The 27,745-nt window shown below is 37.9% G+C and overlaps 1 protein-coding gene across 6 annotated transcripts in view; it reads left to right on the top strand.

Annotated features, from left to right (window-relative positions):
• pleca (plectin a) overlaps window positions 1–26,302 on the top strand; it is a 94,094-nt gene extending 67,792 nt beyond the window's left edge. For all 6 annotated transcript variants that reach the window (XM_082185638.1, XM_082185639.1, XM_082185640.1 and 3 more), the window contains exons 12-32: window positions 599–692; window positions 807–961; window positions 1,328–1,679; window positions 2,102–2,179; window positions 2,330–2,491; window positions 2,638–2,742; window positions 3,048–3,143; window positions 3,263–3,388; window positions 5,955–6,107; window positions 6,487–6,641; window positions 6,850–6,976; window positions 7,867–8,050; window positions 8,757–8,914; window positions 9,108–9,286; window positions 10,551–10,689; window positions 10,807–11,160; window positions 11,314–11,397; window positions 11,482–11,586; window positions 11,733–11,831; window positions 13,343–16,687; window positions 17,721–26,302. In XM_082185638.1, the coding sequence (XP_082041764.1) occupies window positions 599–692; window positions 807–961; window positions 1,328–1,679; window positions 2,102–2,179; window positions 2,330–2,491; window positions 2,638–2,742; window positions 3,048–3,143; window positions 3,263–3,388; window positions 5,955–6,107; window positions 6,487–6,641; window positions 6,850–6,976; window positions 7,867–8,050; window positions 8,757–8,914; window positions 9,108–9,286; window positions 10,551–10,689; window positions 10,807–11,160; window positions 11,314–11,397; window positions 11,482–11,586; window positions 11,733–11,831; window positions 13,343–16,687; window positions 17,721–24,029 (12,559 nt within the window). In that variant the 3' untranslated portion in view covers window positions 24,030–26,302. The remainder of the gene's footprint in view (window positions 1–598; window positions 693–806; window positions 962–1,327; window positions 1,680–2,101; window positions 2,180–2,329; window positions 2,492–2,637; window positions 2,743–3,047; window positions 3,144–3,262; window positions 3,389–5,954; window positions 6,108–6,486; window positions 6,642–6,849; window positions 6,977–7,866; window positions 8,051–8,756; window positions 8,915–9,107; window positions 9,287–10,550; window positions 10,690–10,806; window positions 11,161–11,313; window positions 11,398–11,481; window positions 11,587–11,732; window positions 11,832–13,342; window positions 16,688–17,720) is intronic.
• Window positions 26,303–27,745: the final 1,443 nt, after the last annotated feature.

Raw genomic sequence — 27,745 nt, 5'->3', positions numbered from 1 at the left:
TTAAACTTTCATTACAGTTAAAGGGACAGTTCACCCAAAAAGGAAAATTCTGTCATCATTTACTCTCCTGTATGAATTTATTTCTTCTGCTGAACACAAAAGAAGATCATTTAAAGAATATGGGTTAACAAACAGTTGATTCTATCCCTTTAAGATGATTTTTTCATCAAAATAAATGCATTACGTTTGTTATTAAATAGCATTTAGCACAAGAAACAGGGTGTCTCTTAAAAAGATTTGTCACAAGACAGACTGGCTGCTGCTCTGCAGAATGTTTATGAGCCTTATCAGTTACAGCAGCACTTCTTAACATCAATAGCTGATTCTGTGCGACTTCGCTCTGAAAAATCCTCTCTGGACTGGGATTTAGCATTATTAGGATTATTAGCGATGGCCTTTATGAATGACAGCCATGGACTGGAGTACCTGCTCCGTGAGAGGAGGGTGTGAGTGATTCAGCTGATGCTTTTCTGATTGATTGAATGTCGAATGCCTGTAAAGTCTGAATATTGTTTTATGTAGCCTTTGCCCAGTAATTTTATTCTTAATCTTGTAGTGAATTATGTAAAGAGTATTTGTGTGTCTGTTACATGTACAGACTGGAGCGTCTGCAGAGAATAGTCAGTAAGGTGCAAATGGAGTCAGGTTTGTGCGAGGAACAGCTCAACCAGGTGGAAACACTGTTACAAACGGTGAGATTGAAAGCCATTTATTCCTTTATTTGAATCCAAAGACCCAATTTTGAGAAGATAAACCTGCAGTATTTGTAAGCAAATTGCTTTAATTTAACTTTGCTTTTATTGCAGGACATACGTCTGCTGGGTGCGGGAAAGCCTATCCAGCACTCGTCTGAGATAGAGGCAGATCTGAACAAGGCTGAAAACATGATCCGATACCTTTTTAATGATGTGCAATTACTTAAAGATGGGCGCCACCTACAGGCAGAACAGATGTACAGGCGGTTAGTATGATATTCTACTGTCATAACATAAAGAAATACAGTGACAGCTAGTACTATATTGTTTTTGCTCAGCACTAGTCTTTAGGTCTGAATGCCATGCTTATCAACCAAAAATATGAATATTGTACTTTATTTATTTACATAGGATAAACAGAATTTTCAGAATTCCTTCTTTCATTTATAAGAGACTATTTTCTGTAATAATGCTTTACAGAAAATATGTGTTAAAAACTATTTATAATGGTTAATTTACAATTATTAATAATATTATCTATAATAATATCCATATATCTAATAATATTTATAATAATTAAAATCTTATTTATTCTCATAGCAGCTTTAACTGTCGTCTCTTGGCTCTTTCAGGGTGTACCGTCTCCATGAGCGTCTGGTTAACCTGCGCAGTGAGTTTAATCTGCGTCTGAAGTCTGGCGTGACGGTGTCGCAGGTGCCCATGACCCAGATGTCCATGTCCCAGGTCTCCCACGTCCAAACACTACAGCAGTCTCCGCAGCGCGTAAGACCTGAGCTCGACGAAGTCACTCTCAAGTACATTCAGGACCTCCTGTCCTGGGTGGAGGAGAACCAGAGGCGCATTGATGGGGCAGAGTGGGGCGAAGATCTGCCCACTGTGGAGTCTCAACTCGGTAGCCATCGTGGCCTTCATCAGTCAATCGAGGAATTCAAATACAAGATTGACCGTGCACGGGCTGATGAGGTAATTTAAAGCAGAATTTATAAATAGTTCTGTAGTTCTTTATCATGTGAGTTTTAAAATTGGCCATTGTACACTTTTGTAGCATTTATTGTGTTCCCTGAGGTCCAACTAGATTTCTTGCACCGTAATTTTGTGGTTGTGATGTTTTTGCTACAGTATCTTTAAGATTTTTATTTGTAAATGACCTCTGTTCTGATTGGCTAATTTATTTTCTTGTGAACTGAGGAACAATAGCATCGAGTGATACACACTGGATACTAGAGTACAAACAATTCTGTTCTCAATAAATCATACATTCTTTATTAAACAGTATTAATAATTCAAATTGGTTTATTAAACTCTGAATATGAGTTAAGAATGGCTAAGACTACAATGAATGTTATATGAAAAAGCAAAACCAACATTATTTTCTCTCCTCTCAGAATCAGTTGACTCCGGTCAGTAAGGGAGCTTATCGAGAATACTTGGGCAAACTGGACCTTCAATATGCCAAACTGCTGGTATGCTCTTAAATCTAGAACTAATACACACTGATCACTTTGTTGAATCTTAATTATGGATCCTAAAATATATTTGTTGCAAACCCAGTGTCACAAAGCCTGATGAAATAGAATTAGCTAATTTATGAGTTGGTTGTTGTTCCTCCTCAGAACTCGTCCAAGTCACGCCTGCGGAATCTAGATCAGCTGCACGCTTTTGTTGTGGCCGCCACAAAAGAGCTGATGTGGCTGAACGAAAAAGAAGAGGAGGAAGTGAACTATGATTGGAGTGACCGAAACTCCAACATGACCGCCAAGAAGGACAACTATTCTGTAAGGCCACCAACACTTTTGAACATGATTCCACCTGGACTAAATTTACAGGTGGAATCATGTTCATGTTTTAATTGTAGAGAATCCTCTGAAATCATTTCATTGCATTTGACAGTGACAGTGGATGCTGCTGTGCTGTCTTGTAGGGTTTGATGCGAGATCTTGAACACAGAGAGAAGAGAGTGAACAATGTCCAGATGACCGGAGACAAACTGTTGAAAGATGGCCATCCTGCCAGGAAGACTGTGGAGGTGCACAATTTTACATTTAATAATTTGTGTATCTGTTAACCTTTGGCTTGCTTACTCGGGGACACTTACTGTAATATCCAGCAATATTACTTATTTAACTGCACTGACACTATCGGATGAAAACAAAACTTAGGCTGAATAACGACACTATTGTCTTCTGTCGAGCTAAATATAGCTGAAATTTACTTGTTTCATAATTTATGAATTTTACACACTTATTAAACTCCAGTAATACATCACATATAAATATATATTAGGAGAGAATTGTTTGAAACTCCAGCTGTTTGTATTCTATTTCTCTGTAGGCTTTCACTGCAGCTCTTCAGACTCAGTGGAGCTGGATCCTTCAGCTGTGCTGTTGCATTGAGACTCATCTGAAAGAAAACACTGCCTACTTCCAGGTACACACAACAAACACTTATGCTTGTAAACAGTGGGTTTGCAGTTCACATCCAAGTAGACAGCCAAATAGATTTACTTCATCAGAATTATTTTGATCTCCAAAATTTCTGTTCTACAGTTCTTCTCAGATGTTAAAGAGGCTGAAGAAAGGATGAAGAAGATGGAGGACACGATGAAGAAGAAATATGTGTGTGACCGCTCAATCACGGTTACACGGCTTGAGGATCTGCTACAAGATGCAGTGGTGGGTGTTAATATGAGTGGAATTTTACAATCCTTTATATACCAAAATGTACATGAGCTTTTTTATTTGACCATTAATTTTCATTGAGACCTTGTGTCTAAAATCAAATTCATCTGTAAAACAGTATGCCTAAAGAGTATTAAGTCAGAATACATAGTAGGTGAAAATTACCCAGATGACCTACTACTTCCGGTGAGATTCTGAAGTGCACATTGATGGACACTTTACTATCCCATGAGGCTACGGCAGAGGAGTTGTGAATGGTGGTGAAGTGATGCTGTAGGTCACATGATAGTAGTACGTCATTGCTTATGCTTGTAATCACTGGGTTTGTAGTTCACATCCAAGTGACATTTACGTGAATCAGTTCATACTCTCTATTTCAGTTAGTTGATTAACTCAATTCAGTGCTTCGTTTGAGTCGTAAAATTATTAACGCATTTGACACACCCGCCCCGCCCCAGATCTACGTAGTTCATCTTACATTTCATAAAGTTGATTGGTTACGAACATGAAACAACTCACTGCATGATGTAGCCTATAGAATGCGGTTATAATGACCCTAAAATTCAAGATATCAGGGCAATATGGATTTTTGTCTCGTATTTATATCATGATAAAATTAAGCAATATCACACAAGTGCTGTTTTTGTCCTGAATAGCACAAGTGCAAATGTGATACTGATTTTATACAACAGTTCAATAAATAAGAAGTTAATATTGTGTTATATTTTAGACACAGTATTGTCTGCTTTTTCTCAATTTTGCCAATGAAAATATTACCTATAAATCCAGAGCAGAACTGTTGTGCATATCTGAGCAACACACAGTGGTGCATCGTTTCTGAATGAATCCGTGTTTTAAGCGAATCATTCGGGTGAACCAATGATTCAATGGCACATTCATAAAAAAAACCCTGTGTTTGAAATACCCTTAAATAGGGCACTATTTGAGGGGACAGACATTTGTAGTGCTGTCCGAAACCATAGTGGACGTTATTGAGTGCACTCATTCAATCCCACAATGCACAGCAATAGCAAGTGTACAACCGATGTATGCTCAACGGCGAGAGAATTCCCATAATGCACTGACGTTCACGCCGAATGAATTCCCGCGTCTCGCCAGAAGATGGCGCCCCGCAGCTGAAACAGCCATCCATCCATTTTCCAAACCGCTGGTCCAATATGGCTACAGCATTATATTATAATACAGGTATAAATTCCTTTTTACTTGATTATAAAAAAAAAATATTTAAGGTTTATATATGGTCGCTTCCATGTCAGAGTTACTACTGTAGCTGCCAGTTTGCTAAGTTTAATGATTATTAAACAGCAAGCACAAACTATGCAAAAGCTGCAGCCCTTCCGGCGCACTCAGTGTCCGAATTCACTCACTTGTTTTCATTCACTCCCTCAAGTAGACTATATTAGTGGAGTAATGTAGTCAATAGTGAATGAGGGTACAGAGGGCGTTTTCGACATAGCCAAAGAGAGCCATTTACTTGAATCCGCCGTTTGAACGAATCGAATGAATGAATGTCTCAATGTCTTGTTCATTTAGACATTTACCGCCTCTTGTTTAGAGTAGGCTATCATCTCATTAAAAAAATCTTTTCATATTTTCATATTAATAAAAAAAACATTACAGTTCACCCAAAAATGAAAATTCTGTCATTATTTACTCAACCTAATGGCCGTTAAAGGCTAAAAGTATATGTGTAATAAATTCTATGTTGAATCAAATAAAATATTTTTTACATCTATTTGATGCTTCTCTCATTTAACACCATAATGACTTTAAATTATCTTTTGTGGGTAATTTTTAATTTGATGTGCGATTAATTCGATTAATTAATCGCCACATCATGTAATTATTTAGATTAAAATTTGTAATCGCTTGATCTAATATATATATGTTTACATACACCTTGCAGAATCTGCAAAATGTTAATTATTTTAACAAAATGAGAGGGATATAGCCCACAAGACAAAATAAAAATGTTATTTATAAAAACGACCTGTTCAAGTTAACATACACTTGATTCGTAATACTGTGTGTCCTTACCTAGAGGATCCATGAGGGATCCTGTTTTGTCCTGAGCAGTAAAACTTCTCTCTGTTCTTCAGAAAAATCCTCCAAGTACCACAGATTCTTTGGTTTTCCAGAATCTTTTGCATATTTGAACCCTGCAGTATGATTTGAGATCCATCTGTTCACACTGAGATTGAGAGACTAATACGCAACTATTACGAAAGTGAAACATACACTGATTCTCCAGAAGGAAACACGATGCATTAAGAGCCGGGGGGGGGACTTTTATTTTGTCTTGTGGACTATATAAACATCTTTTTATGTAAGATATAAAGATGTAAGATGTATTATATCTTATTCAAGACAGTACTAAATCAAAAATTTAAATGCGTTTTGTATGATCCCTTTTATTTTGTTAGAATAATAAACATTTTGCAGATTCTGCAAGGTGTAGGTAAACTTTTGATCACGACTGTATATACATAGATAGATATATACATACATACATATGCAAATTTGTCTCTCTGGACATCAGGAGGAAAAAGAACAGCTAAATGAATTCAAGACACACCTGGAGGGTCTCAACCGGAGAGCCAAGACCATTATCCAGCTCAAGCCGAGGAACACCGCTCACCCCGTCAAGGGCAAATTACCCATTCAGGCTGTTTGTGACTTCAAACAAATGGAGGTAAAGCAGAGACATTGAGTCACTTGTTTTTTGTTTTGTTTTTGCGTGTGTGTATGTGTGTACGTGGGTAATAAAATTAATTAAATTATTCCTAGGGGCTCAATTAAGAACACACAAACAACTCTTTGAACCGTGTGTTTATTTGCTTTTCTATATTCCAGTCCCTCTTTCAGAAAATGGATGAAGAAGTCACATGTGTGATCATGCTCTTGCAAACCATGGGTGTAATGTGTGATCTAGCATGAATATCTTGCTATTACATAGGCTCAGCAATTAGCTTCACCCATTTGTTCTTGCTCTTAGTCACTGCAATTATATTGTCATATACACAATGCAATCACTTCAAACTTAATTAACATCCTTAATTTTTTTGGACCAGATCACGGTACACAAAGGAGATGAGTGTGCCCTGGTGAACAACTCCCAACCGTACAATTGGACAGTGCGAAACTCCAGTGGAAATGAAGCCACAGTACCGTCCATCTGTTTCATTGTCCCTCCCACCAACAAAGAAGCTATGGATGTCAGCTCTGGGTAACACAGTACAGCCTAATACTAGTGCACAAGACTAACCTCACTTGACTTCCCTTCCTTCAGTTGGCAGCACATTCAGATTTCACATACTTTTATCTATCTGGGAGATGAGATGTGTGGTTTTCTTGTGATGTTGCAATATAAACCAAATATTTCTGATTAGTGTTTGGCTTTCCATCTTATCCTTTGATTTGTTTTTTAACCTCAGTATGGATGCGAGTCTGCAGAGGCTGATGGTTCTTTGGCAAAGGCTGCATGTTGATATGAAGAGCCTGCTGTCCTGGCAGTACTACATGCGAGAGATCCTGCTTATCAACTCCTGGAATTTTATCATGGTAACTAGCACACTCACCCCTTTTTAGATACGTTCAAAGACTTGATAAAAAATAGTAGAACCCAGGATGCACCTATATTAAAAGGCTGGTGCAAATAATTAATAATAAATGAATGGCCTAAATTTTTTTTATCATTTTGTGTAAATAACTGAAAAAGAAAATCAGTCCATTTAAAAAATACAGTATGAAAAATTAATACACTACCATTCAAAAGTGAAAAATTACGAGACTTTTACATTGTTAGAAAAACTTTCTATTTCAAATACATGCTGTAATTTTGAACTTACTAATCATCAGAGAGAGAGAAAAAAAAGTCACGTTTCAACAACATTACACTGCACAACAGTTTTTAGCATTGATAATAAAAAGAAAAGTTTCTTAAGCACCAAATCAGCATATTAGAATAATTTATGAAGGATAATGTGACATTAGGTAGACCAGGGAAATGGCTGCTGAAATTTTGAATTGTAATAATATTTCACAATATTAATGTTTTTGCTGTGTGTTTGATGTAATAAATGCAGCCTTGGTGAGCATAAGAGTCTTCTTTCAAAAACATAAAAGGTAGTGCATTCATTTTGAGTTTTGCTGAAGCTTACATTTAACAGTATTATTAAATTATTATCAGTGTTTTTTAACTGTATTAAATGTTTTGTGTAAAAACATTTTAACATGCACAATTAAATATTCAGTATCAGCCAGTATATATGTCTAATATCAATTGCTACGATAAATATAATCTCTAATATTGGCTTATAACTGATATAAATTGATTATTATGTATTATTTAATTGTATGCAGAGGCATACGAACTGAAAAGTTGCATTATAAACCTTATAAATTTACTCATGAATAGTAATTAGGTGACATTGTTTTCTAATTTTGTGTAGTTCAAGACTCTGAGAGTTGAGGAATATCGACTGACCCTGAAGAAGCTGGAGCAGCACTATCAGGCCTTCATACGTGACAGTCAGGATTCTGAGCTCTTCGGTGCTGATGATCGCTTGCAAGCTGAGAACAGTTACAGCAAAGCCACTCAACACTATGATAACCTGCTACGCTCCGTTGAACAAGGTGGGTGTCCAATAAGGTCAGCTGGTTTGTTCTGATGTATAGAAACCATTCATCACTTTCACAGTTCAATGAAATTGCACACATACAAAGTCATCTTGGCCCCAGCAACACCCCTGTTTTAAGACTTTAAGACTTTAAGGTTTTTCTGCATGCTTGAAGCAACACAAAGGCATTATGACTTGTAGGAATTTCAAGATGGGACTGGATAGGGCATTCCATCCAACTCCCATTATGACTGTGAGACTTATTTTTCAGAACCTGTTCTCATCCAAAAGGACAGCGCACTGGGTAAAGATCCGAGAGTGGATTTTTTAGCAAACTGTGAATGATATGTCCATGTCATTGTTTGTTTCATACTTTCACGTGCATTTTGTTCTAATCCACATTGACTCCAGGGATTTTTAGCATGTTTTTCACAGATTTTCTCACCATTTGACAGTTTGAAATGCAGTGTACTTACTTAAAAGTGTGCAAATGAACCGGTTTACTTGATCTTTAAGGTCTGAAACATTCTCTATGAAAGTACTTGAATGCAAATGCTTCTATAGATATGCAAGCTCGATTTCATGTGCCTATATATTGTATGGATACTGCATGGATTTAATGTTATTAAAGAAGAAAATGTGTGTGCTTTTTTCTCTGTATTTTTCCAATATTTAAGAGCATTTCTTGAGCTTTCTTAACACAAAGTATGTCAATTATTTAGGGGAACAGGATGAGTCAGTGTGCAAGAGTTACATCACCCAGATAAAGGAGCTGAGATTGAGACTGGAAGGCTGTGAGAACCGCACAGTGAACCGCCTCAGACAGATGGTAGACAAGGAGCCTCTCAAAGCCTGTTCACAGAGAGCCACTGAACAGAAGGTCTGCATAAACACTGTATTAATATACATTATACCATTGAATCCATCAAGAAATGCCTTCAATTGTATATATACCACATGAAGAGCCTGTGCATGTCTATTGCACAATTTTTTTCTTTTTAATTAATTGAAATCTTAATATATATAAATTATTTAATGACTAAATCCTTGTGTATTCTCATGTCGTCCTACAGAAAGTGCAGACTGAGTTGGAGGGTATAAAGAAAGACCTGGATAAGATGGTGGAGAAGAGTGAAGCAGTGCTGGCCACATCTCAGCAGTCTAGTTCAGCCCCTGTCCTGCGCTCAGAAATAGACATCACCCAGAAAAAGATGGAGCACGCCTACAGTCTTTCTTCTGTGTATCTCGACAAGTGAGTTTCAAGTCCATTTTTTATACATATTATTTTTATTTATTTTTTATTTATTTTTTTCAAGCAAATAGTGTGACAACAGAAAAGATACACAATAATAATAATAATTGACGCTTTTGACATTTCGTCTACATCGAACGTACATGGCACCCTTTAGCGTCAATATGAGATGCAGATAGATATGGGCCAGAAGGCGCCTCCTAGCGGTCTAACCCTACCCCAGACCTAAACCTACCCATAACCGAACAAAGCTCTGTGCGTCTCATATTGACGCTAAAGGGTGCCATGTGCGTTTGATGTAGACGAAATGTCAAAAGCGTCAGTATATGACGCCCTAGGATGAGAATGCGTTGCAATAACTTATACACTTATGCTTGAAATGCAGTGGGGAGAAGTAAAACTTATTGAACCCCACCCCAGTCTGTCAAAGAATTGATACAAACAAAATAGCTGCTTCCTTCTTCAGTTATCTCAAAGAGAAAAAATATATAAAATAAATAATAGTAATAATAATACCTCATTAAGAAACAGTATTATAGTTGCACATGTGCAAAACCACACATACATACTATACATATTCATAATATACAGATATTACCTCAGGTAACAATGATTATCAAATACCAACAATGGTAGACGGAATACCACAAGGGTAAATAACAACTAATCCAACACTCCACACAACATGAATACAATCAAACCTCATTATCATTGTAATATACACTACCGTTCTAAAGTTTGGCTTAGGTAAGCTGTTTTAATGTTTTTGAAAGAAGTCTCTTATGCTCACCAAGGCTGCCTTTATTTGATCAACGATATAGTAAAAGCTGTAATGATGTGAAATATTATTACTATTTAAAATAACAGTTTTCTATTTTAATGTATTTTAAAATGTAATTTATTCCTGTGATGCAAAGCTGAATTTTCAGGAGCCATTATTCCAGTCTTTAGCGTCACATGATCCTTCAGAAAAATCATTCTGATATGCTGATCATCAATGTTGAAAACAGTTGTGGTTTAATTTTTTGGTGGAAACTGTGATACTTTTTACATGATTATTTGATGAGTATAAGTTCAATAGAAATTTAATAGAAATAATATTTTTTGTAACTATATAAATCTTTTTCTGTCACTTTCAATTGAATGCAGTAGAATAAAACCCCAAACCCCAAACTTTTGAACTTATTTAGATTGAAGTATACAATATTTACTTTTCCACACTAAGTCTAAAATTATGCTGATCCTATTATTTTTGTGCATAAAGGCTGAAGACCATCGACATGGTAATCCGCAGCACACAAGGAGCAGAAGACATTCTCAATAAATATGAGAACCAGTTGCGGGATGTGAACAAAGTTCCTGTTAATGAGAAAGAGATTGAGGCCACTCAAACACAGCTCCAGGTACATTGTCTCTCGCACAATAACCCAATTATGCATGAAATTGTTTACCACTATAAGCTCAAATCATATATGACCTCACAAACATGTTAATGTTCTTTCCTTCTTTTTTGACTCTAGAAACTGCGCTCAGAAGCGGAGGGAAAGCAAGCTACGTTTGACCGCCTGGAAGAGGAGCTTCAAAGGGCTACAGCGGTGACCGACCGTATGTCTCAGCTGCACAGTGAACGTGACATAGAGCTGGAGCACTACAGGCAGCTGGTGGGCAACCTGAAGGACCGCTGGCAGGCTGTGTTTGCTCAGATTGAGCTGAGGCAGAGAGAACTTGACCTTCTGAGCAGGCAGATGCAGGCTTACAGACAGAGCTGGGACTGGCTCATCCGCTGGATAGCAGATGCCAAGCAGAGGCAAGACAAGCTCCATGCTTTGCCCATTGACAGCAAAGCCCTTCAAGAGCAGCTGACCCAGGAGAAGGTATCCATCCATCCATCTATCGGTCAATCTGAAATGCAGGGTTTTAATTAATTTTCTGTTCTCAATGCTTTATATAATAAATATCATATAATATTTTGCTAGAAAATCATGTTAATAATCTTTTTATTTACATCATGTCCATTATTTGTACAGAAACTGCTTGAGGAGATTGAGAAGAACAAGGACAAGGTGGATGATTGCCAGAAATATGCTAAAGCATACATTGATGCCATAAAGGTGTGTACATATTTTACAACACCGCATACATATTTATATCTAAATGATTTATGAGTAGCACTCTGACTGAATGTTCTCATCCAGGATTATGAGCTCCAGCTGGTGTCTTATAAAGCTCATGTGGAGCCCATCGCTTCCCCTCTGAAGAAGACCAAAATGGAGTCTGCATCTGATGACATCATTCAAGAGGTACCCTAGATATCTACCTGTCTTTGGCTCTTAATCTGCTGTATGCATTAATTTACATACTCTATGCATAACTTATACTGTTCTACTTGGGCTTTTATTTATTGATCTTCTTTGACATGCCAAGTAACTTAAAAAATATCTTTCAGTATGTGACTCTGAGAACACGCTACAGTGAGCTGATGACTCTTTCGACCCAGTATATTAAATTCATCATTGAGACACAGCGCCGCCTAGAGGATGAGGTGGTAAGTATCAAAACTTGAAGTCTTAGTATTCTAGCACTAACTTTAACTCACTAACTTGATCCTTTTGTAGTTTCATTTGTGTATGTATGGACACATGAAATATGTATTTATTTCACTGTACAAACCATATGAGACACAGTTACATTTTTATCTTAAGTTATCAAAGAGTGATACAATAGTGAAGTTGAAATATGCTATTGTTGGCCGTGTGCTAAAGGTTAAAGTTCTGGAAATCAAAAATGTAACAGATTGAGCTGCTCACCTAGGCCTTCAGTAATATAAATGCTAGTGGTGCAGCACATTCCATTTATTTCATTTTGTGTTTGTGTCTTTCATTATGTGTTTACTACTATGGAGGTGTTTTAATATCTCTTCCATTATAGTGAGCTCTCAGTCTTCAGCCTGAAGCAAACTTAAAATATGCTGTTATCATAAAAATTAAAGTTAGTGCATGGTGCAATGTACCAGTGATGCCACATTGTTTCGCTAGTTTAATTTCCTGGTTGGATTCTGTCTGCTGCTTAGCTGCATTCTTACCCATCATTTCTTTGTACACTATTTGTTGATTTTCCCTCTGAGTATGCTTCAGCCTGACTGTCAGCCCTTCTTCTGTAGCTGTTTTCTGCTCAATTTTGGTTTCCATTTTCCTTTCTAACCTTTATTTTTTTGTCTGCTTCTCTAAACTGCTTGCCAGTGCTTTATCATGATGAATGTTTGTCATGTTTGGGCGCTAAAGAGGTAAATTGTCCACAAAAATGCATGTTCATCCTTTTCCAGTCCCTTGTTAATTACATTTGCATTTTAGCCATTATTAAGAAATATGTTAACTAAAATATGAACAAAAATATGCATTAATATATATTATTGGATTTGTCAAAATCTACACTTTGGCATTCATCAGACCTGTTTTTCTTCTTTTCCCCCCTTATGGTCTAGCATTATTTAAACATTATTTAATAAGTCTCATTCTTTCTTTGCTGCATCACTAAGCTGTTCTGTTGTAGGCATGATAATACTATGAATATACATTTTCAAATATTCTTTCTTTATTGACCCTTTATAATAATAGTTTGTCATTTATTAAAAGGTTAAATTTCCATATTTTGTTCAAAAAAGGGAATCCAAAACACATTCTGTAACCCTTTTCACTCTAATGTAAAATATATTAAAAACCATCTTCAGTCTTCAAAATGACAGGGTAGAGTTTTAAAGTTTTTATTCATTTAAAAAATGTATCCAGTGATAACACCTCATTAGCATGAAACCATTCGATATTCCAGCTGTAGTGGTGTTTTGTGAAGTGATTGTGTCTCATTTTGTGTACCATACATTGTGACTTTATATAATCCTTAATAAAATAACTACTTAAGTTGTTTTTCTGTTTAGCATAACACCCTGTAACTTTGTCCATGTACTTGCATTCGCATGTACGTACATGCACTTATAATATCTAACACTTAAATATTTAACATTGTTTCTATTTCCCCTACTATTTACCTTCACTAATACAGAAAGCTGCCGAAAAACTTAAGGAAGAAGATAGAAAAAAGCTGGCCGAGATGCAGGCCGAGCTAGAAAAGCAAAGGCAGTTAGCTGAATCTCACTCAAAGGCTATTGCTAAAGCAGAAGAAGAGGCGAATGAGCTGAGGACGAAGATGAAAGATGAAGTCAGCAAACGACAGGACGTTGCGGTCGATGCTGAGAAACAGAAGCAAAATATCCAACGAGAGCTTCAGGAGCTCAAAAGCCTTTCTGAGCAGGAAATCAAGTCTAAGAGTCAACAGGTAGAGGAAGCCCTCCACAGCCGGACCAGAATTGAAGAAGAAATCCATATAATCCGACTCCAGCTGGAGACGACGATGAAACAAAAAAACACTGCTCAAACAGAGCTTCAACAGCTCAGGGATAAAGCTGCAGATGCCGAAAAACTTAGAAAGGCAGCACAGGATGAGGCAGAGAAGCTTCGGAAGCAAGTTGCCGAAGAGACTCAGAAGAAACGCCAGGCAGAAGAGGAGCTTAAACTGAAATCAGAGGCAGAAAAGGAGGCTTCCAAAGAGAAGAAGAAGGCACTTGAGGATCTTGAGAAGTTCAAGCTTCAAGCTGAGGAAGCTGAGAGGCACATGAAGCAAGCAGAGCTGGAAAAGCAAAGACAGATTCAAGTGATAGAGGAAGTGGCTAAGAAGACTGCAGCCACTCAGCTTGAGAGTAAACAAACATCATTGACAGCAAAACTGGAAGAATCACTCAAACATGAACAGGTGATGGTCATTCAACTGCAGGAGGAGGCAGAACATCTCAAAAAGCAGCAAGCTGAAGCAGATAAGGCAAGAGAGCAGGCAGAGAAGGAGCTAGAAACATGGAGACAGAAGGCTAATGAAGCTCTCCGGCTACGGCTCCAGGCTGAAGAAGAGGCCAATAAGAAAACTACAGCTCAGGAGGAAGCGGAGAAACAGAAAGAGGAAGCCAAACGGGAGGCAAAGAAGAGAGGAAAAGCTGAGGAGGCTGCCCTTAAACAGAAAGAGATTGCTGAAAAGGAGCTGGAGAACCAAATAAAGATGGCTGAAGAAACAGCTAAACAGAAGCTTGCAGCAGAGCAAGAGCTTATTAGGTTAAGAGCAGATTTTGAGCATGCTGAACAACAGAGAACTGTCTTGGATGATGAGCTCCAGCGTCTCAAAAATGATGTCAATGCCGCTGTTAAACAGAAGAAGGAGCTTGAGGAGGAACTGGTCAAAGTTAGGAAGGAGATGGAAGTTCTACTACAGGTAAAATCCAAAGCTGAGAAAGAGTCTTTGTCAAACACTGAAAAGAGCAAACAACTACTTGAATCTGAGGCTGCCAAGATGAGGGAACTTGCTGAGGAGGCAACTAAACTGAGGTCAGTTGCAGAAGAAGCAAAGAAACAGAGGCAAATTGCAGAAGAAGAAGCTGCCCGTCAGAGAGCAGAGGCTGAGAAGATCCTCAAAGAAAAGTTAGCTGCTATCAATGAGGCAACCCGTCTTAAAACTGAGGCTGAGATCGCTTTGAAAGAGAAGGAGGCTGAAAATGACCGCTTAAAGAGAAAAGCCGAAGACGAGGCCTACCAGAGGAAAGTTCTTGAAGATCAAGCGGCTCAGCACAAGCAAGCAATTGCAGAAAAGATCGATCAGCTCAAGAAGTCTTCAGACACTGAGCTCGACAGGCAAAAGAAAATCGTAGAAGAAACCTTGAAGCAGAGGAAAGTGGTGGAGGAGGAGATCCACATTCTCAAACTCAATTTCGAAAAGGCTTCAACTGGCAAACAGGACCTTGAACTTGAGCTCAACAAATTGAAGGGCATCTCAGAGGAGACACAGAAGAGCAAGGCGAAGGCTGAAGAAGAAGCAGAGAAATTCCGAAAACTTGCTTTGGAAGAGGAGAAAAAAAGGAAAGAGGCAGAGGCCAAGGTGAAAAAAATCCAAGCTGCAGAAGAAGAGGCAGCAAGACAACACAAAGCTGCTCAAGAGGAGGTTGAGCGTCTAATAAAGAGAGCAGAAGATGCCAAAAAGCAGAAAGAGATTGCAGAGAAAGAAGCCGAGAGGCAGATCATTTTAGTCAAAGAGGCTACACAGAAGTGCTCTGCTGCTGAACAGAAAGCCCAAAATGTTCTTCTCCAGCAAAATAAAGACAGCATGGTGCAGGATAATCTCAAGGAAGAGTTTGAAAAAGCAAAGAAATTGGCACAAGATGCAGAAAAAGCTAAAGACAAGGTTGAGAAAGAGGCTGCCTTGTTGCAGAAGAAAGCAGAGGAAGCTGAACGTCAAAAGCAGGCAGCTGAGGCTGAAGCTGCCAAACAGGCCAAAGCCCAGGAAGATGCTGAAAAACTGAGGAAGGAGGCTGAAAAGGAAGCTTCCCGGCGGGCTGAGGCAGAGGCTGCTGCTTTAAAACAAAAACAAGAGGCTGATGCTGAAATGGCCAAGTACAAAAAGCTTGCAGAAAAGACCCTGAAGCAGAAGTCTTCGGTTGAGGAGGAGTTAGTGAAGGTTAAATTGCAACTTGATGAGACAGACAAACAGAAATCTATCCTTGATGATGAACTTAAGCGACTCAAACAAGAGGTCAGTGATGCTATGAAGCAGAAGGCTCAAGTAGAGGATGAGCTCTCTAAAGTTAAGATTCAGATGGAGGACTTACTAAAACTGAAACTTAAAATTGAAAAGGAAAACCAAAAGCTTATGAAGAAAGATAAAGACAACACAAAGAAACTCCTTGAGGAAGAGGCTGAGAACATGAAAAAACTGGCAGAGGAGGCAGCACGGCTTAACATTGAGGCTCAAGAAGCTGCAAGATTACGGCAAATTGCAGAGTCAGATCTTGCCAAACAGAGGGAACTGGCTGATAAGATGCTGGAAGAGAAAAAGCAGGCCATTCTTGAGGCGACAAAACTGAAGGCTGAAGCCGAAAAGCTCCAGAAACAAAAAGATCAGGCACAGGTAGAGGCTCAAAAGCTGTTAGAGGCCAAACAGGAGATGCAGCAGCGTCTGGAGCAGGAGACTGTAGGTTTCCAGAAATCTTTAGAGGCTGAACGCAAGCGGCAATTAGAGATTACCGCAGAGGCTGAGAAACTAAAGATCAAGGTGACGCAGCTAAGTGATGCTCAGTCAAAAGCAGAGGAGGAAGCCAAAAAATTCAAGAAACAAGCTGATGAAATCAAAACCCGTCTGCTAGACACTGAAAAACAGACTTCCGAAAAATACACTGTTGTTGAGAAACTGGAAGTACAGAGACTGCAGAGCAAAAAAGAGGCTGATGATCTGCATAAAGCAATTGCAGAGCTTGAGAAAGAAAAGGAGAAATTGAAAAAAGAGGCTGCTGACTTACAAAAACAATCAAAAGAGGTATTGTGTTATATGTTGTAGTACTGCAATCTAGTGTTTTATATATTAGCCTTAAACACCTTAATTAACAATTAACAGTTTTATACAATTTCTGAACCTTTGTTCATGTACATTGCATGTTACCAGTCTCAGTGATAACAAAGCCTGCAATTGTTATGAACAAAGTTGTTCTGGTCCCCTTTAACACTAGTGTCCATGATGTATTTATTTAGTTTGCAATTATGTTGTGCAGCCTATTTGCACATTGTTGGTATCACTATTTATTTTAAAATAGTTTCTAATGTCTGTAATTTGGGCACTATAATGTATTGTAATTTTCCTAAAATGTCCATATTTACCTATTAATTCAACAATGAACTAAATATATTTCAGCTGTTAGATTTTAGTGTACCTTTAATTAATATCTATTTTAGCATGCTGGGAAGTTGTCATATTTACATAGTGTATTGTATTCTTTTGATTCTGTCATTACAGTGAAATCTGCTATCATTTACTCGCTTCTGTGGAACTCAAACAAAGATAATATGAAGAATATATCTGTTTTTCCTATGCAATGAAAGTCAATAGGCTCCAATATTATTTTCACCCGCTTTTACATTAATTGTATGGACATAAACATTCTTCAAAATATTTTGTGCTCTGCAGAATAAAGTACGGTTAGGTTTGTGACGACATGAGTGTGAGTAAATGATGATAGTTTTCATTTGTGGGTAAAATATTACTTTAAGATATGCATGTACTTAATTGTCATTTCAATGATCACTATAACCACAGAATCAAATAGACACAATACACTATATAAATGTGACATCACAGCATTCAACAGAGATCAGTTAAAAAGTACACTGACAGGTGCAAGTTATGGTGTAATTATAAGATAAATATTTAAGAAAGAATATAACTGCATCTTAAAATCCAAAATTATCTGTTCTATAAATATATTGAATTGAGTTGTGCAGTTATATTTTTCCTTATACAGTGATTTCCATGTCATGCATTGAATTAATGATTGTTTTATGCTGTTTTATCACAGATGGCCAATGTACAACAAGAACAGTTACAGCAGGAAAAGACTATCCTCCAGCAGACTTTCTTTGCAGAAAAAGAGACACTGCTGAAGAAGGAGAAAGCCATTGAAGCAGAGAAAAAGAAGCTGGAGAAGCAATTTGAAGAGGAAGTAAAGAAGGCTGAAGCACTTAAAGATGAACAGGAGCGTCAGAAAAAGCAATTGGAGGAGGAGAGAAAGAAACTTCAGTCTGCCATGGATGCTGCCATCAAAAAGCAAAAGGATGCTGAGGAAGAGATGAATGCCAAGCAAAAAGAAATGAAAGAGCTTGAAAAGAAAAGAATTGAACAAGAGAAGCTTCTGGCAGAAGAAAACAAGAACTTGCGAGAAAAACTCCAGCTGCTTCAGAGTTCACAAAAGCCATCCCACACCAAGGAGATTGAAATTCAAACTGACAAAGTCCCTGAAAAAGAGTTAGTTCAAATGACAATGGTAGAAACTACAAAGAAGGTCCTAAATGGCTCTACAGAAGTGGATGGTGTGAAAAAAGATGTACCCTTGGCTTTTGATGGAATCAGAGAGAAAGTGCCTGCAAGCAGACTTCATGAGATTGGTGTGCTCAGCAAAAAAGAATTTGACAAACTTAAGAAAGGCAAAACAAATGTGGAAGAGCTTTCTAAGAATGACAAGGTCAAGGTGTGCTTAAAAGGTAAAGATTGCATTGGTGGTGTAATAGTTGATCCCAACCAGAAAATGAGCATCTATCAAGCTTTGAAGGACAAGAAGATTACACAAAGCACAGCTATGATGCTTCTTGAAGCCCAAGCTGCATCTGGTTACATAATTGACCCCATTAAGAACAGAAGACTCTCTGTAAGCGAAGCTGTGAAGGATACCTTGATTGGACCTGAGTTGCACACCAAGTTGTTATCGGCCGAAAGGGCCGCCACAGGATTCAAAGATCCATTCACTGGAGATACAATCTCACTGTTTGAAGCAATGAAAAAAGGTTTGATTGCAGAGGACCAGGCCACAAAACTTCTTGATTCTCAATATGCAACTGGTGGGATAGTTGATCCTGTCAATAGCCACCGTGTAACTCTCCAAATGGCATGCACACAAGGTCAACTTGATGATGATCTAAGCAAAATTCTGTCCAGCCGTCCTGCTGACAAAAAAATATTCATTGATCCCAACACTCAGGATTGCCTCACTTATTGTGAGTTACTGGAGCGATGCAAACCAGATCCTGAGACAGGCATTCCATTACTACCAATCATAGAACATGCAGCCCAAATTGAAAGAACTTATACTGATGAGGAAACTAAAGATGTATTTAGTAAGGCAAACCTAACAGTTCCATTTGGAAGATTCAAAGGAAAGACTGTCACCATATGGGAGGTCATAAACTCTGAGTACTTCACCGAAGATCAGAAAAAGGATCTTATCCGTCAATACAAGACAGGCAAAATTACAGTTGAAAAAATTATTAGAATTGTAATAACTGTTGTAGAGGACAAGGAAAGCAAGAAGGAACCTGCATTTGATGGTTTGAGATCATCAGTGCCAGCTTCTGAACTTCTGGAAGCAAAGGTTATAAATAAAGATTTGTTCAACAAATTGCACAATGGAAAAGCTACTCTTAAAGAGGTCTCTGAGCTTGAACCTGTCAAGAAAGCCCTTAAGGGGACACACTGTATTGCTGGAGTGCAGATCGAGTCAACTTCTGAAAAGATGTCTTTCTACGAAGCCATGAAGAAGGGCTTGCTCGGAACAGAGTCTGCGCTAAACCTTCTGGAGGCCCAGGCTGGAACAGGCTTCATAATTGATCCAGTGAAAAATCAAAAGCTCACAGTTGATGAAGCAGTCAAAAGTGGTGTTGTTGGCCCAGAGCTGCATGAGAAATTGTTGTCTGCAGAAAGAGCTATTTGTGGTTACAAAGATCCATATACTGGAAAAACGGTATCCCTGTTTGAAGCAATGCAAAAAGATCTCATTAAAAAAGACCAAGGTGTCCGTCTGTTGGAAGCTCAACTTGCAACTGGAGGAATTATTGATCCTGAGAAAAGTTACCGCATCACTCCAGATATTGCATATAAACGTGGATACCTAAATGAGAAGATGAATGAAGACTTAAGCAGCCCATCAGTCTCCAATACAGTATTCATTGACCCAAACACACAAGAAAATGTCACTTATGCTGAACTGCTGAAAAGATGCATCACTGATAAGCAGACTGGTCTTCCATTGCTTCCACTATCTGAAAAGACAGTCAAGTCAAAAGAAATAGAACCAGTTTCTGATGTGCAAACTAAAGAGACCTTGAGCCATGCTACAGTTGAGTTGCACAGTGGAGTTTTTAAAGGAAGAATAGTCACCATTTGGGAGATTATCAATTCTGAATATTTCACAGAGGAACAAAGGATTGAATTCATCCGGCAATATAGATCAGGAATAATTACAATTGAAAAACTGATCAAGATTGTGATCACTACAGTGGATGAAAAAGAAATGAAGAGACAGGGCGACTTTGATGGTTTTAGAGGACCTGTAACGGCCAGTTCCTTGCTTGAATCTAAAATCATTGACAAAGATACCTATGACAAAATCCAACAAGGAAAAAAGAAACCTGCAGAAGTTAGTGACTCCATCAAACACTACTTGCAAGGTTCTGACTGTATTACTGGGGTATTTTTGGAAAAAACTAAGGAAAAACTCAGCATTTACCAAGCAATGAAGCAGAAACTACTGACATCAAACACAGGTGCTTCCCTGCTGGAAGCACAGGCAGCTACTGGCTACATAGTTGATCCTATCAGGAATGAGAAGTTTACAGTGGATGATGCTGTTAAGACTGGCATTGTTGGTCCAGAGCTTCATGAAAAACTGCTTTCAGCAGAGAAAGCTGTTACTGGTTACAAAGATCCATACACTGGTAATAAGATCTCTCTTTTTCAAGCAATGCAAAAACAGCTTGTTCTAAGAGAACATGCTATACCTCTTCTAGATGCTCAGGAGGCCACTGGAGGTATAATTGATCCAGTAAATAACCATCGACTTCCTAGTGATATAGCCATTCAGCGTGGCTACTTCAGCAAGCAATTAGCCAAATCTTTTAAAGACCCCACAGATGATATCAAAGGTTTCACTGACCCAAACAAAGATGAGAATATCACATACAAACAACTGAAAGAGAGATGTATGGCTGATCCAGAATTTGGAATTGCCCTCTTACCACTTTCTAAAGCCCAGACTCCAGAGCAAGCTGAAAAATCGTATGTTTACACTGAGGAACAAGCACAGACAGACTTAGCTAATACCCAAATAGACATACCACATGAAAGTTTTGCTGGAAAACAAGTGAACTTATGGGAAGTCATGAAATCAGATTTGCTTCCAGATGAGGAAAAACAAAGGCTCCTTGAACAGTATCGCTCAGGTAAAATCACAAAAGAGAGGATGATCATTATTATAATTGAAATCATTGAACAAAAAGAGATCATCAAGACTGAGCAGAGTATGTCATGTGATGTAATCAGACGCCGGGTTACTATTGATGAACTTTACAGAGCTCGTATTATAGACCTTGAAACTTACAATCTGCTCAAACAAGGCAAGAAAACAATCCGAGAAGTTATGGAGATGGCAAATGTGAAACACTATCTCTTTGGAACAGGCAGCATTGCTGGAGTACTCTCTGATAACTATGCTAAGGTTAGCATCTACCAAGCCATGAAGAGAGGTCTCATTAAACCTGACATTGCCATTGATCTGTTGGAGGCACAAGCAGCGACAGGATTCATCACTGACCCTGTGAAAGATGAATTGTTGACAGTTGATGAGGCCGTCCGGAAGGGTCTCGTTGGCCCAGAGATCCATGACAAACTCTTGTCTGCAGAGAGAGCAGTCACAGGTTATAAGGATCCATACAGCGGTAAGGTTATTTCTCTATTCCAAGCTATGAAAAAGAACCTTGTTCCTGAGGATTATGCCATGAAGCTTTTGGAGGCCCAGGTAGCAACAGGTGGCCTCATGGATCCAGAGTACTACTTCCACCTCCCAATTGATATCGCCATGCAACGTGGTTACATGAACAAAGAAACCAGTGAGAGGATATCTGATCCAAGTGGAGATGTCAAACAGTTTATAGATCCAACAACAGATGAAAAGCTGTCTTATGCCCTACTTCTCAAAAGATGCAAGGTTGATAAAGAGAGTGGCTTACGATTATTGTCTCTGGCGGACAAGAGACTTCTATTTAAGGGCCTTAGAAAACAAATCACTCCAGAGGAGTTGTTGCGCTCTCAAATTATTGATCAGAAGACCTACACAGCACTCATGGAGGGTACCATTTCTGTTGAGGACCTCAGTAAAGACCTAAAGAAATATCTTGAAGGCATCAGCTCTATTGCAGGCGTGTTTGTAGAGGCTACAAAAGATCGACTTTCAGTCTACCAAGCCATGAAGAAGAACATGATCAGACCAGGCACTGCCTTTGAACTTCTGGAGGCCCAAGCAGCTACTGGGTATGTGATTGATCCAATCAAAAATCTCAAAATGAATGTCCACGAAGCTGTGAAAATGGGAGTCGTAGGACCAGAATTTAAAGACAAGCTTCTCTCTGCTGAACGAGCTGTGACTGGCTACAAAGATCCCTACTCTGGCAAGGTGATCTCCCTGTTCCAGGCTATGAAGAAAGGTCTTATTCTGAAAGACCATGGTATTCGTCTGCTCGAGGCTCAAATAGCCACCGGTGGAATCATTGATCCTGAAGAGAGTCATCGACTTCCTGTTGAAATGGCCTACAAGCGGGGTCTATTTGATGAGGAGATGAATGGTATTCTCACTGATCCCTCTGATGACACTAAGGGGTTCTTTGATCCAAACACAGAGGAGAATTTAACTTACCTCCAGCTGATGGAGCGCTGTATAACAGACCCTGAAACTGGACTTTCTCTATTACTGATGAAAGAAAAGAAACGGGAAAGAAAGACGTCCTCTAAGTCCTCAGTCCGCAAACGTAGAGTTGTTATCGTAGATCCAGAAACAGGAAAAGAGATGTCTGTGTATGAGGCATACCGCAAAGGACTCATTGACCATCAAACATATATTGAACTTGCAGAGCAAGAGTGTGAATGGGAAGAAATTACCACCTCATCATCAGATGGTGTTGTCAAGTCTATGATCACTGACAGAAGGTCTGGACGGCAGTATGACATTGATGATGCAATCTCCAAGGGCCTCATAGACCAGTCTGCTTTGGACCAGTACCGTGCTGGTACCCTTTCTATCACTGAATTTGCTGACATGCTCTCTGGCAATATGAGTGGCTTCAGATCGCGTTCATCTTCCTTTGGGTCCAACTCATCCTATCCCATGAGTCCAATTCCCTCCATAAAGACACCAGCTACAACCTGGGCTGATCCATCTGAGGAAACTGGACCAGTGGCTGGAATCTTAGATACAGATACTTTGGAAAAGGTGTCAGTTACAGAGGCTATGCATCGGAATCTAGTTGACAACATCACTGGTCAAAGACTACTAGAAGCACAAGCATGCACAGGGGGAATTATTGACCCAAACACTGGAGAGAAATTCTCTGTTGCTGATGCTGTGAACAAAGGGCTGGTGGACAAGATCATGGTTGATCGTATCAACCTAGCACAGAAAGCTTTTCAGGGATTTGAAGATCCAAGAACCAAAACCAAAATGTCTGCCTCTCAAGCCTTAAAGAAGGGTTGGCTCTACTACGAAGCTGGCCAACGTTTCCTTGAAGTCCAGTACCTAACAGGCGGTTTGATTGAACCAGATGTTACAGGAAGAGTATCACTGGATGATGCTGTTAAGAAGGGCAATCTAGATGCACGCACTGCACAGAAACTAAGAGATATCAATGGATATTCCAAATACCTCACCTGCCCCAAAACAAAACTCAAGATCTCATACAAGGACGCCATGGACAGAAGTATGATAGAGGAAGGATCTGGCCTGAGATTGCTAGAGGCGTCCTCCCAGTCCAGTAAAGGTCTTTACAGCCCATACAGCATCAGTGGCTCTGGATCAACTTCAGGGTCTAGGTCTGGATCCAGAACTGGTTCAAGATCAGGCTCTAGAAGGGGAAGTTTTGATGCTACAGGCTCAGGTTTCTCCATGGGTTTTTCTTCATCTTACAGCCCCACTAGCTATGGCCGCCGTTATGATTCAGGGGCACATGGTGGACTGCAGATGGATGAGCTAAAGCAAGCCCTTACAGCTTTAGCATCAGGCAGGAACTGTTGCTATGATGAAAAGAGAATATTCACATCATCACAAATTCAATCCTCTTTAGTTGCTTAATTTATGTACACAAAAAGGACATTTATCCTGCTCTGCATGATATTGCTAATGGGCTTTTTTTACTTATGGGGATAATATTGCTATATAAGACTGGCTTTAATATTTTATTTCATTTTTATATATTTAGTTTAATATACATATGTTTGTCACTTGTTTTTTTTCTCTCTCTTAATTTTAACATGACAATATGAAACTATCATATACAGTTTTTTCTGCACCACATTCATGGCAGAATCATAATCATGCATTTTTTTTTATATTCAATCCTTTAAATTTTTAGCAGCGTTAAATACTTATAGCCTCTCTTTTTGTATTATTTTTATTTTAATTTGTTTTCATGTAGCCTACCTTGTACATTGGCACATGAATTATACTGAGAAGTTTCAAGAATGTATAGATTTCTCAGAGAGGATATGGTAATGCTTCAGATGAGATGTAAAGGTTATTTGTTATATATTTTTGTGTAAAGATCCCTAGGGTATCTGTACACCACTGAATATTTTAAGCCAGTATGGTAAAAAAAAAGTTGACTATCTGCAGAGTGGAATAAAGTCCATTTGGACACTAATGATTGGGAGCATGCCAATAAACAAAAAATTGGCAGCACTGCCATGGCCTTTGTTCTGTAGAAAGTCATTCTCTTCTCATTATTGAAAACTAGAAAACAAACTTTGTGCTATGCAGTCGTACCAGATAAAGAGAAATGGATTTACCCATCCTACAGTCATCTTAAAAACAGAACATCATTACAGAATTTGCCACAAATCACTCTAAAGATGACAGAGAAAAATCTTTAAAAGCATAAGTAACTCACATCCCAACTTCCCACAATCGTCTAATTTTGTGACATCTGCATTAACTTTCTTGTAAATGTAATGTTCACCCTCAATAGGCTTGAAAAATAAAGCCTAAATACGATAATAATGTTTCACTGCAGATTATATTATTATACAGATGTAAAATTTGTAATGTTTATTGTAGCATAAAAGTGTTATATTGTCTTGGGACACTCCCTTCTATGTTACAATGTCAGTTTAAATATTAACTAACCTGGCCAATAATGTCAATTCAAAGACCTGCTTTTGCTTTTGTTTTTGCAGAAAAGCTCATGCACTGTGTAGTTATCAAATGAAACACTCTTAATATTATAAATGATAATGATAAAAATGATGGTCTCGTTTTTTTTATAAGATGTGTCTTTCCGAGAGGGCACTATGTCTACAGAATTGCATAGTTATTCACACCTGACAACAGATTTTACAGAAACCGAGGTATTAATGTTTAATGTAGACTTGAAGACATGGTTAATGATTTTTGTCAAATGCCATAAAATACTTAAGATTTTTAGAATACAATAAAGCAATTAGCAGAAAAAAACCTGGAACCTTGAATATGCCCAGTCTACCTCTTCTTTAAATTCATGTCCCCATTTGTTATAGTAACTAGCTTTGTTTTGAATCATCAAATAGCTCCATATCTTGCACTGCCACTTGAACTCCACTTGTGTGTTTAGAGAATATGGAATGGATTGCTCCTTTCAAAAGAATCACATTGTGATCTTTCAACCAACATACATGTTCCACTACCTTTGTTTATGCTCCATATAAGAATTGTTACATTTATTTGGTTGAGTAGAATTAAAACGCTAATGGTCTAGTCAGCTGATATTCACCCATAATGGTCAATTTTAACACTAAATCTGAAGTGTTTTACTGTAGAACTAGAAACGTTGGAATGCTAGCCCACTGTTAATCAGTTTCTGCATAATATATTGTGTGTTGGTATAATGGTGTAGGCCTATTGACGAGCATTACAAATAACTTAATATTGATCTCTGAACTGAATGTAGATGTGTACAAAAACAAGGACTCTGTAGGTTAACAAATTATGATATATCTAAAATTGTAGTCATGTAATCAGAAAGAAAGACTAAGATAAGAATTTCAATGGCACAAAAAGAAAATCTGTTTCAGTCTCTCCAATGCAATGTATTGTTTGGTGGTTTTTTAGACTTTTGGTTCACTGTACATATATATAAATCATAATACTTCAATTTTAGTTATATTTTCCTACATTATATCCTCTGCTTTTATGTTCTACTAACATGATTAAAATGATGCAATATGATCAGTTATACTCAGCAAAACCATTTTAAAGGAAGCTTTTTGAGGCACTAAAAGGTATATTTGAAACTGTTCTGATATTAAATGCATGATATGAGTATGAAATGTTAATATCCTATTGTAAATAAACATTAAATATCTGCTGTACAATGTCAGTTACCCATGTGTCAACTCTTTGGTAGGAAAAAATGTCAACCATCAGCATTAAAACCAAATTAAAAGCATAAAAAATCGATTAAAGTTGGTTATATCTTACCTACAGTACATAATGGTTTAAATCAGTTTATAAAGCACAATTTATGTAATCTTTTAAATCCATCAACTTTAATTGAGACATTCGCCTTAGGGTAAGAGAGAGGTTACATCATGCTATGTGACAGGTTTTATAATGTGTTAGAAACTCCCTTAAGCTATTCACACACACTCAATTTGCATAATCACAAGGAAATGCTTGAAAGGTTGTGAGTTTGGTAATAATTATGAACTCAACTACAAGGTGAAAATCTAAGAAATTCTAAACAGAATATTTAGAAGAAAGAAATGCACCATTTTTAATCACTGTAAATGTGCAAGACAGTTAGTATTGAGGTGTTTCAGAGCATGACATAGAGCAAAGAATGCTTCAGAGCAAAAAATATTTGCATATACAGCAACAATATTTGCATATAATCAAGAAACCAACATAGCCGACTGAGCCAAAAGACACCAGTAAATCAAGGTTAACTTCATAATTACCTTGTCATCAAAACATAATGGTTAAATGGTGGCATTAATGATTATTTACACGTTGGGTGTGTATTTTGATTAACTTTTGATCTCTGAGCTTTGCCAGAATAGTTAAAGTATAGGCTACTAGCTCTATCTCCACCTAAACTTACCAGAAATTCACTTCTAACTGTCAAAGCTTTGTTTCCAAAGCAAAGATGGACTTTGGATTTAACAGGTTTGGATGCATTAAAATACAATGTCATCACATCATTTAGTAAGAACAAACTATGAATTAAGCACACCCAAAAACAACTACATTCTTTTCTTTATCTTTACTGAAACTGAATTACACAGTTTCAGTTACACAGTACAAAACTATATAAAGCTTGTGGCCACCTGAATACTACACACCCATGTGCTAGAGCATTTTAAGTAATGTTAATATTTTAAGTGTAAGTAGGCCTGGGCCCCTATTGTCACGGTGGTGGGCCCCAAAAGACAGTTCAAAGTTATATGTTATATTTTAACTCACTGCTCGGGCACCAGACAGGAATAGGCCTGTCAAAATGAACCCAGGATAGCATAAATCAACCACCTGTTACATATAACAATCAAAAATTGACATAGTCTGGGGTTTTCTTCCCATCAATACTTTAATGGGCACAGAAAAAAGAAAAAAAACGTTTAACCAAAACAATTTTGGGTGTCAAAAGTTAATGATCAATTCATGAAAAAAAAAAATGTTCAGATGGAGAGGGAAATTAAAAATAAAACAAAATAATAACAATAATAATCGTACAACAATATTTAAACCCCACTACTTCTTTTTGGTACTTTTTTCACATATACATGGAAATATACAAAATGCGAAGATACGCCGTGAAG

This window comes from Leuciscus leuciscus (assembly GCF_965113295.1).
Source record: "Leuciscus leuciscus genome assembly, chromosome: 12".
Taxonomy (NCBI): Eukaryota; Metazoa; Chordata; class Actinopteri; order Cypriniformes; family Leuciscidae; genus Leuciscus; species Leuciscus leuciscus.
Note: the sequence above shows the minus strand (reverse complement) of the source record. Positions and strands in the feature narration are given on the sequence as shown.